At 28.8% G+C, this 11,673-nt stretch overlaps 1 protein-coding gene across 2 annotated transcripts in view; it reads left to right on the top strand.

Annotated features, from left to right (window-relative positions):
- The window catches only part of LOC117174416, a 25,879-nt gene that overhangs the window by 10,412 nt on the left and 3,794 nt on the right, over positions 1-11,673 (top strand). Inside the window, exons 1-3 of one of the 2 annotated variants that reach the window (XM_033363526.1) lie at positions 6,140-6,234; positions 7,270-7,323; positions 8,352-8,483. In XM_033363526.1, coding sequence (XP_033219417.1) covers positions 6,180-6,234; positions 7,270-7,323; positions 8,352-8,483 — 241 coding nt within the window. In that variant the 5' untranslated portion in view covers positions 6,140-6,179. Of the gene's footprint in view, positions 1-6,139; positions 6,235-7,269; positions 7,324-8,351; positions 8,484-11,673 lie in introns of those variants that run through there. The other variant, XM_033363527.1, reaches the window with a different exon arrangement.

The following is an 11,673-nucleotide window of genomic DNA, read 5'->3' as shown; positions in this document are numbered from 1 at the left end:
CAATACGCCAATTAGCACAAATATTAAGTTCCGACAGTGCCTACAAGTGTGCCTACTGGCCGCTAGATGGTAATACCGGTTTCATATGTATACACCTGATAATCTAATAGTAAAGAATCGTACAAATATTAAAATAATGCATTTATAATCAAAATTGAATGAAAATTTCGACTTTTTCGTATATGAAAGAAAAAGCTTTTGATATGTCTAAAGGACTTAAAATAGAAAATGGCTTCCACGAACACGCGGGGAGGGCCATCTTTCTAATTTTTCATAAACCATAATGTTTCTCTTTAAGCGAAAAAGATTCAAAAATAAATATGGAAATATTTAGAAAGTGATTTCAATCCATAAAATCGATCTTCTTCTTTAAGAAAAAAAAACCTCTGTCCCCAAGATTTTAAAAAAGGTCGTGGCTAGTCCAGCTTTTTAGGACGAATACAAAAAATGGTTAAAAACCTAGAATTTCTGCATCAATTTCGTCCCCAAGCATACAAACCCTAAATTAACAAGCCTCAAACTTACAAAACTAAAAAGCCCCAAACCCACAAATCCCAATCCCCAAATGAAACAGCCCGAAAACCACAAGCTCCATACCAACAAACCCACAAACCCGCAGACCCCAACTCCACAAGCTCCATATCCACAAATCCACATCTTATAACACCAATTGAGAGAGTTAGAGATGTGTCAAGAGGAACAAATAGAGATTTGATTAAAAACGAGTTTTATGGAATGGTTGGTAATGATACGGTATTTTCTAAAAAAAAATGTATGGAATAAGATTTTTATTCATCTAGTGCGTAGTTATATTAAGGAGAACATACAAACAGTTTGGTTGCACTGCTCGCGTAAATAATGTAATACAGCATTAAAAATTTCAAAGATCTCAAAGAATTTCTAGATAAATTTGAAAAATAAATGCAGCTCTAAGTTTGTTCCTCATTATTCTGATAACCTTCGATGAAAGAAATTTTCTAAAAGAATTATTATTCTGACTTTAAATATTCAATTTTCAAATGAAATAATAATAATTAAGATCTGAAACAAAACATTTTTCTAAAGAATTGCTATAATTCTGTCTCTAAAAGGGTCATTGTTCAAAAGAATAATCATTTTGATTTGGAACAGAACATTTTCGAGAGGAATTATTATAATTCTTCGAACGGGGAATTAAAAAATATATAATTGTCAGTTCTAACTAGAAAGAGAGAGAAAATCTAGTTTAGAAACATATATTCCTAAAATAAAATGTAAGACAAAAGTAAAAACTTTCATTGAATTTCATTTAACAATTGATTATTTTATTCCCTGAACAATCCTTTTCCATCTGCCACGTTTCAATGGAAATTTTTTTTTAAGACGGCAGTAAAGTTATTCTTAAATATTAAATTTTACAAATAAAACGATCTCTTGGCAATTAGAATTCATTCAAAATTGAATAAATATTTCCACCACTCTTACACAATCGCCTACTTTTTTAAATCTTATCTATGTATGAATTCACGTTTTTGTCCAATTTTTGAACTTACATATATTATATAGCTAAAAAAAATTAAGATTATTTCGCTAAGTAAACAATTTAATAAGCTTCTTTCCAAAATATATGGGAAACGAAAAATCCTTATTTCTACAAATATATTTCTTTTTGTTCTATTTTGTTCGTTTTCCTATATGAGGTGAACTTTTTTTTAGGAGAAACGCTTTTTAGGATGATCGCTTATTCCTCAACTTCCCCAATCTCTATTTGAAATATTGAGGGGGGGGGGGGGGGTTGTTATTTATTCCTAATTTTTAAAGTTTTACTTTTAACCAATTAGTCCATTTTTTAACCCAAAAATATGAATTCTGGATAAACAATTTAATAGTTGATATTTTTAATTCAAAGCAGTTCGGTGAACCAAAAAGAGTAAAAATTTCAACAAAATAGGTTAATCTTGAACCAAAGCAAATTTTTTTTTAACGAAAATGGAATTGTCATTAAAATAGTTGGATTTTTCATAAAAAAAGATGAATTTTCAATGAAAAATTAATTTTTTTTATAAAAAACTAATTTTAAACAAAATACATACATTTTTAACCGAATATTTGAATTTTTAATTTAGAATATTAATTTTCTATAAAGAAACAAATTTTCAACAAATGACATACATTTTTTCAATTATTTGAATTCTTATACTAAAAAAGATTAATTTTTTAATGGAAATTAAATAGTTTAGTATTCATTTATTCAAATTATTTAGCATTAAAAAAAGTATGTTACATACAAAACATTTGAATTTTCTTAACAATAGTGCAATTTTCTACTAAATTATTAAATTTCCAACATAATTCATCAACTTTTAACAAAATAATTGAATTTTTAACAAAGAACATAGATTTTAACAAATAAGCAGAGGTTTTAACAAAATGCAAACATTTTTACCCAGACAGTTTAATCAGCGAGAAAAGGTAATAAACACGATTAATTTTCTATAAAAAAGATGAATTTTGAACAAAAAATGTGATACTTGATATTTTTAATAAAAGCAGTTCAACTGGACCAAAGAGGCGAAGTTTTAACACAATAATTGAATCTTCTGCCAAAGCAGCCCGTGCTGAAATTTCACGAACGAAATTTCTGTCAAAAGAATTGTACTTTCAAATGAAAAAGACGAATTTTCTAAACAGTTGAATTTTCGACTAAAAAATGACTTTTCAACCCAGTATGTTAATTTTCTACCAAAAGGGTGACTTATCAACAAAGGACATACAATTTTAATAAAATAGTTGAATGTTAAATAAGAAAATTCATTTTCTACCAAAAAGATGAATTTTTTACAAAATGCTTACATTTTTAACAAAATAGTTCAATTTTAAAACAATAAATTAATTTTTAACAAACAGCATTCATTTTCTACGAAAAAAGTAATCTTTTCAGCAAATAATATAAATTTCCGACTAATTAATTGAATCTTCAGACCAAACAAGATCAATATGTAACCAGAAACGAGACAGCTAAATTTTCTAACAAATAGTGCAACTTTTTACCAAATTGTTATTTTCAACCTAAAAACATGAATTTTCTACAAAAAATGTTATAGCTGATATTTTAATTAAAAGTTATTTTTATTTCAAGTCAAAAACACTTGGATTTATACAAAAACGACTTAATTATTTTCAAGCAAACTTCAGCCAAACAGATAAACTTTTATCGCATGAGATTATTTGAACAAAATAGATGTTTTGAAGAAAACATATCGATTTTCAATAAAATAGTTGAATTTTCAAATGAAAAAGATCGATTAACTATAAAAAATGGAATACTTAAATTTTAAATTGAAAATGTTAATTTTTAACTTTTGACAAATATTTTTCTCAACGTACATCATCTCATTCAATCTTACAAGTCATTTCTATGATAATGCAATAAGAAGAATTATTTGGAAACTTTATCTATTTTACCTTGATCTTTTCACATGATTTTTTCAGGGTTCCGCATTATTGAAATGCTGAAATATTATAATCTAATGAGTAAAGCAATGAAACACTAATTTTATTACTAGAATTTACATTCATTTAGATTAGTGGAAAGAAATTTGGAAAAATGGCAAACTTTCTGCCCCATAACTAGGCCCAAACATTGTACTTTCTAATTATAAAAGAATCTTTGAAAAACTGTTCTAAAGTGAGTGCAAGGTATCAAACCCCGCGCTCGATTTTATCCAAAATTGTAAAATAAAGTACAAATTTTATTTGTCATGATTACTTTAGTATTTTATTCTTTTTTGCATTGCAATTTATTCTCAGCTATCCAACAAAAGTTTATCATTCATAAAAAGGTATAATATTATTACAATTCATAATATGAAATGGTATTGAAACACACGTATTTTTATTACCTTGCTTTTGTACAAATTTCTCTATCTTTTTTAAGTGCACAATTTTTGGCTTTTTATCTTCTTTTTTATCTTGCATAGTTTCACCGAAAAATAGAATTATTTGTTATTTTTCATTATTTTTGGTGCGATTAAAATGTCAAATTTCGATTTTTCAAGAAGATTCAAACAATTGTTATGATGATCTTCTAGGGCTTTAAAAAAAAAATACTTTTTTTCTATTTTTTTTTTCGAATCGCGCGTTGTATTTTTTTTATTTTGAATATATTTTTATAACAATAGTTAATAACAAATTTGTGGATCCTTTTTGGTTAAACGACGTTTGTCTTTTAATTTTTTTTGGCTCTTGTTTCGTTTTTCCAAATGTTTAATTTTTTTATTACAATCTTCTTTTTACGATTAAAAGAAAATCTACATGTTCCATTTGAAAATTATTAATAAGAAATTTATAGATACTTTTTGAGTAAACAACTTTTATCCATTTTTTTTCGTATCATGGGAAGCTTTTCAATAAATTCACTTTTTTACTTTGAATATTATTTTGTATGATTTGAACCAAAACTTCGTACCTTTAAAAAAATTATTGATGAAAAATGTGTAGCTCCATTTTGAAAGAGCAACTTTGGTCAATTCTTTTTTTTATAGCTTGTGTCGTTTGTCCAAAAATTTAATTTCCTCATTTTCAATTTCATTTTTTCGAATAAAACAAAAACTACGTGCTCTATCAAAAATGAGTTAATAACAGTTTTCTATATCATTTTTAAGTGGACAATTTTTGGCTTTTCATCTTCTTTTTTATCTTGCATAGTTTCACCGAAAATAGAATTATTTTTTATTTTTCACTATTTTTTGTGTGATCAAAATTTTAAATTTCGATTTTTCAAGAAGATTCAAACAATTGTTATGATGATCTTCTAGGGCTTTCAAAAGTAATACTTTTCTTTTTTAGATTTTTTTTTCGTATCGTGCGTTGTATTTTTTTAAGTATATTTTTATAACAATAGTTAATAACAAATTTGTGGATCCTTTTTGGTTGAACAACTTTTGTCCTTTAATGGTTTTGTCTTGTGTCGTTTTTCCAAAAGTTAAATTTTTTACCTTTAATCTTATTTTGACGATTAAAAGAAAATCTACTCGCTCTTTCTGAAAACTATAAATAAGAAATTTGTAAATCCTTTTTGGGAGCACAACTTTTTTCCATTAATTTTTTTTCGTACCTTATATCGTTTTAAAAAATCTTATTTTTTAATTTTTAAGTTTATTTTTGACAACTAAAAGAAGAACCATGCCTCCTATAAAACAATTGTTAACAAAACATTGTAACTCTTTTTTGGGATGAGCAACTTTCTTCAGTTTATTTTTTACATATTTTCTGCTGTTTGTCAGAAAATTATTAATTTTTTTTTATTTTCAACATTGTTTTTCACAAATCAAACAAAAAACACGCAACCTTTCGAAAAATAATACGTACGTACAGCCTAATTATCTAATTTTAAAGTGTGTGAATTATCATGTAGTTTTTGAAGTAACATTTCATCGTCTGAAAAACTTGAAAGCATTTTGCACGAATTTATTAAAATGACAGGCTGCATGAGTTTTCTATTAGCTGCAAAAATTAAATTTGCTACTAAATTACTAAGTTAAGAAAGCCAGCATTTAGCGAAAAAACCTAGTGTCATTTGCTATAGAGATTATTTTCTAATGAACTTTAACGTAAAAATAGTCTCTATAACTAATGTCACAAGGTTTTCAAGTTAAATAGGATACAGCTTCCAAAGCCCGGTTTTTTGTTCACAAAGTTTAATAAGTTTAAGCTATTAATTATTCTTGGATTGAAAAGTGTATAAATGATCTTTTTTAAGTTTTTAATGATGTTTCATGACCATCGGTCTTTCCTCATGATATAAATTGGTTCGAATTAACAAAAAAATACTGGGATCAGAATTTTTTTCTAATTTATAGAGTTCATATTTTACAACATTTTGTCAAAGATTTATAATAGAAGTATTTTTTCTATAGTAATTTAAAAATAAATTTACGTTTCAAAATTCGAGATACCGAATGAATGGAATGCCATGGAAACATAGATAAAATTTTCAAGGAAAGTATGTAAAGTTTGCTTAATGTATATTAAGAAACCTACCATCACGCCGATTTTTTTTTTCCCAACTCCACCCCACCACCACATGATTTTTGTCAATAATCAGATACCGGCTAATATATATACAAGTACAAACTTTCACACTTTCTCAGTTCCAGCCTAAAAAGTTAATAAAAAATCAGTGGCCTATCTCTAGCAGAATGAGGCTTCCTATTTGTTCTCTGCTGTTAATTTTTTTGATGTGTCATTCCGCTCGTAAGTAGAATATAATAGAATTAGAAATTAATCATTTCAGAAAATATCTTGTATCGCATAATAGTGTGCACAACTATCCTTTTTATTTAACAAATTAAAAAAAAACATTTAAATTTGGATTGGAATCTTATCCTTTTTGTTAATTACTATTTTTATTTGCTCAATGCCTTAAAAACGTATTTATTCAAATAATATAAATACACGATAATCCCGTTTTATAATATCATAATTGTAAATAATTTAATGAAAATTTTAAAAAATTGAGAATTTATTTTTCTAAAGGATAATAGTAATTATATTTCATAATTTTCACATTTGTCTGTAAGGATAAAGTATCTTACATCGCACACTAGCCTGCATGAATATTCTCTGTAGTTAACAAATTATTTAATCAAAAGAAAAATTAAATTAAATTAAATATGATTTAGAGGTCCCCTATCATTCAAGTTAAGTCCTTTTTTATATTTATATATATATATTTATTTTCCTGATGCATTAAGATAATAAAATTCTTTAAATATTGTTAAATATAAAATCAACTCGTTTCTTCTTTTTGTTTAAAAATTTATGTTTTTAGTTGAAAATTCAACTTTTTTTTAAATTCTTGAATTTTGTTAAAGAAATTTCTTTTTTGTAGTAAATTAATCATCTTGTTTAAAAATTCATCTTTTTGGATGAAAATTTAACTTTTTGATTGAAATTTTTGAAATTTCATTGAATATTTGCATTTTTGGTAACAAATTAATCTTTTCTTTAAAAAGTCATCTGTTTTAGTTGAAAATTCAACTTTTTTGTGAAGAATTCTCGAATTTTTTGAAAATTCGTCATTTTTGCTATGTAAATTAATCTTTTCGCCATAAAATACACCTTTCTTAGTAGCAGTATCAATACATAATTTAAACTCCTTTATGCAATTTATTGTCAGAAAGAAACAATAATTTCCTAGTGCAAATTAAAATTTTTATACTATAAGATTTTTTCCGACCATCTTAATGTTTATTTTTTAATAAAAAACCCTTTTATTTCTTTTTGCAGAATCAATGCCGCCACGTCAAAAAGCAAAAACTAGCAAAATCGTAGACTCAGGCGGTAATTCCAAAACTATAATACTATCCAAGTCTCTTTTCTAACTATAGAATAATGATATTTAATTTCCTAAGTAAATTGTCGATTATACTAAATTCCCCCTCCCAAATTTTCCACCGAAACCGCTTTTGTAGTGTTTTTATAAAATACTTTTTTTTTACTCCTTGTAAAGCACCTATATGCCTAGAGGCCTTACCTACTTGACATTCTCAATTACTTTTAAATACATTTTTTAATTTTTATCCAAAACAGAACTTCATAATCAGAGAGTGGACCAGCGTAGTCTGAAGTTGTGCACCGAGCTTGACTTAGGCTTCCTCGCTGTAGAGAACCGCTGCATGGGGGGCGTGGTGGGAGAGTTCGGTGCGCAACTTCAGACTACGCTCGTCCACTTTCTGTTCATAAGGGTTTGAAAACTGTCTTTTCTTGGAAAAAAATATATATCACGCTTGAAAGAAACCATAAGTTTAATCTCATAACTTGTGAATAAGCAAGACAAAAAATGATATTGGCTTTACCTAGTTGGAACTTCCAGGGACTTATTTTCAATTATATATAATATTTTTAAAAAATGTGATTAAAAAAAATTCTACTTTGAATTTTTCGGACAATTGTTGCAGGCCTCTGGCTGATTTAAAAAATTAAAAATAGTGTCAATAGTAGCATTATATTTGAAAAATATAAAATAGGTTTCATACAATTTATTCAATATTAAGTTGAGGTTTCCTGTTGACATAAATTTCTTTTAAAATATTATATTCGTATGATTTATATTTTATTTGAAGTGTTCATCAAACAAAATTAAGTGAACAATTTTGTCTCGAAGGGGGCGGGGGCGTATTTTTGACGTAACTCTGAGGGAGGGGGAGGTCAAGCTTTGTGTGATGATCTATCACGAAGGAGGGGAGCGGTGGAAAAAGATTTCAAAATAGCGTGACTTAGTTTCAGAATGACACCTGAAGATTTAGAAGAAAAATTTTATTCAAATCATTAAAACTTTACAATAATAAGTAACTATATTTCTTATACAGAATCAAGTCAACCGCCAAAACCAATCACGCTTGTAGATGGTTCCACGATTCATTACGAGTTTCGAAAAATTGGAATTGTCGACGAAGGTGGGCGTACTTTTGATCTGCTTCCTCCTAATCGATCAATAAAAGGTAATTTAAAAACTAAAATATGATATAAAACAAATATTAGAGAATTCTGTAAAACGTCTAATTTTTTTCTTGTTATGAAAGTATCATAGGGTAGGGGTGATAAGGTAGGAATCTGGTAACGTGAAACACTCGTGACATTACCTTAAGGCCTTTTATCAGACTGTCTAATCGCGTCCGAATTTTGAGTCCGCAGGGTTGAATATTTGTGTTTAATTTTTTCCATACCTCATCTAAATAACTGTATCTCGAAGCAAGCAGAGCCATTTTTTTATGAAATTTTTATATTTTGTCTAATAATCAAAAAGGGAAGAACACTAGTAGTAATGCGCAGTGTTAGCTGTAAATGCATTTTCGGCGCTCATAATGTAAGTTATAATATTTAACGTAATGACTTCATTGAAAAATCGGCTCTGCTTGCTTCAAGATATGAATATCTAAATGATTTATGCCAGAAATTAATAAAAAATATTTAAAAGCGCGCCTTAAGAATTAGGAACCAAATACTCAATTGCTAAATATCTTAAAAGAAAGTACTTTGACCATTCATTGATTGTGTCATGAATTGCAGGAAATAATATTTTTATACGGTTTATGGGGAAAAAATTGTTAAGCAAATTAATTTTTTTTACAAAGTTCTAAACATTTTGCAAAAAATATCTTAGTTTATAATACTAAGCTCTAAATTATTAATAAAAGTCAGACCTATGCACAGAATACTTGGAAATACTCTAATTAAGGGTTAAGGGTTATGTATTTGGAAAAAATTCTAAAAAATACTAATGTTACTGATTGTGATAGAAGCAAAGCTTTGCATTCGATGTCTTCTAATGACTGCTAAGAACGTGACAAGCATTGTGGACAAATCTTGATCATTTATGTCTTCATTAGTCGGTTTAGAATTAAAATAATTTAGAACCACTTGCGGATTCCAGGTGTGGTCGCATCTGGGGTGAACTGGTCTTAATATCGGAATTCCTTTCAAAAACCTTTGTATTCTTACGTTGTTGGTGATTCAAGAATCTAAATTCCAGGATAACGCAGACCTGTTGGAGTCAATTGCACTGTATAAAAAGCCTTTCTCGTACTCTTGTGTAGGAAACTTGTGAATCTCAGGAACATTTGGCTTATAAAGATTCATAGACTTGCGTAGAGAAAGCGTCTGCCATTTCATAAGAGCCACATCATAGTTCTTAATCAATGAGTCTTTAATAGAAACCACAGATATTTCAAATGAAATTTTTAGAAATCCTCTTTCCTATAATGCTTGCCAGTCAACCTCCCGGCCGCCAAAAGAAGGTGTCTCTAAAGGGGATGCAAGTCTCTATTACAAGAAAGTAGCGGATTCAGGTTTGATTAAAAATAAATTGATTCTTAGATCGGAATTGATTGAAAAACAGGCTATCAAGTCTGAGTAGCATTCCCAATGCAGTCGAGCCTCTCATCAGAGCACCTCTCAATAGGGCGCCTTCCCCTCAACTACACTCGAAAGTTACCTTACCTTCTAGTCTTCGCTTTCCCCGAGGGAGATTAAGAAGCACTGCCTCTCAATAGGGCGCTCGAAATTAAAATAAATCTGCTTATAAATTATACTTATACATGGTGTGCAAAAAGTCCCGGGACAGCCAAATAAATCCTTAGGCACAATTTTTTTGGAGAAGGTTGAGGTCATTCTTGAAGTAACTTTCAACGACCAATCTAGTGGTGACCTTAGCTTTGACCTTGACCATGACCTTCATGGTTATTTTAAAGTCACCTTTGTTTTCTTAATGAAATGGCTAATTTTTGACATTGGCAATCAAAAGAGCGGAAAATTTTACGTTAAAAAGTGTAGTCAGGTCATAGGTAAGGTGTAACCTTGATGGACGTATGACGCGGGCAGATTTTTTTACATATTATTGTTAATTTTCAGTAAGTTCTGCCATTTTTTTATATAAATAATTACAAATGCACAATTTGAACATCCACTGACGATTATTATTTGAAAAATTAATTATTGTTTATTTTAAAAATATCTAAAAATTGAGCCAGATATGTCCACTTTTTTCTCAAATTGTGCTCTATGGTACTTTTTTTGAATAATTACATACTTTTGAAAACTTTTAAAAAATAATAGAAAATAGAACATATACAATTATTTTTCTGACTGTATAGTGTATAAAAGGAATATTTTAACTATTTTTTAATTTTTTCAACAAACTGAATTTGTTTAAACGATGATTTTTTTCAACAATATTTACAAAATCTTATTTTATGAATTTTAATACAATATTGAATGATTTTGAGAAGCATTAAAATCTGGTGAAAGCTTTATGTTATTGTTTCTAAAATTAATTTTTTTTCTTTGAATTTTCTTAACATTGAGAATGGACGGATTAAGAATGGAAATTGCGTTAAGTTTGCACCCTAACTTGGTACACCCGTGGGAACTGGCCCTTTTTGATCACTTGTACGCACCTAGGCGTCCACTGTTCAGTTTATATTGAGGTAACGTACCGAACGCACCACTGTCGGGCCCTATGTTAAATTTAAAATAAAACTAAGCAGACCAGAATCAATTTCGAAGGAAGAATTAGGCGAATATTCATTCTGTGAACTGATAGGATCCCTGATGTACCTAGCTTGTATTTGCTGGAATTATCCAAGCCAATTTAACACCTGCTACGCGACAGAATACTGGGTAGCTGCTAAAAGGGTTTTAAAATATCTTAAAGGAACTTTGGACAGCGGATTAACTTTCTCAAAAACCGAAAAGTGTCTCGAAGGCTACGTGGGTTCATATTGAAGAAGTTGCTCGAAAGATCGCCGATAATATATTGGATTCACATTTATATTTGCTGGAGCAGCTGTTAACTGGGAGGCTAAGAAGCAAAGGACAGTAGCACTTTCCAGTACAGAAGCTGAGTACATGGGACTCATTGAGTCTGCCAAAGAAGTCATCTACCTTCGTCGATCTATGAGTGAAATCGGTTTTCCAGCCGATAAACCAACTCTAGTTTATAATGACAATCAGGCTGCTCAAATACTAGCCAAAAATCATGTATTTGACTCAAGATGAAAGCATTTTGACAAACGTCACCACTTTATGCGAGATGCTCTGAAAGATGGCCACGTCGAAATAAAATATATTTCTTCGGAGATGATGACAGCTGATGTCCTCATTAAATGATTGATAGGACCCAAGCATGAGAGA

The sequence above is a fragment of the Belonocnema kinseyi genome, chromosome 6, assembly GCF_010883055.1.
Source record: "Belonocnema kinseyi isolate 2016_QV_RU_SX_M_011 chromosome 6, B_treatae_v1, whole genome shotgun sequence".
NCBI classification, from domain to species: domain Eukaryota; kingdom Metazoa; phylum Arthropoda; class Insecta; order Hymenoptera; family Cynipidae; genus Belonocnema; species Belonocnema kinseyi.
This window is presented reverse-complemented; position numbering and strand designations above follow the sequence as displayed.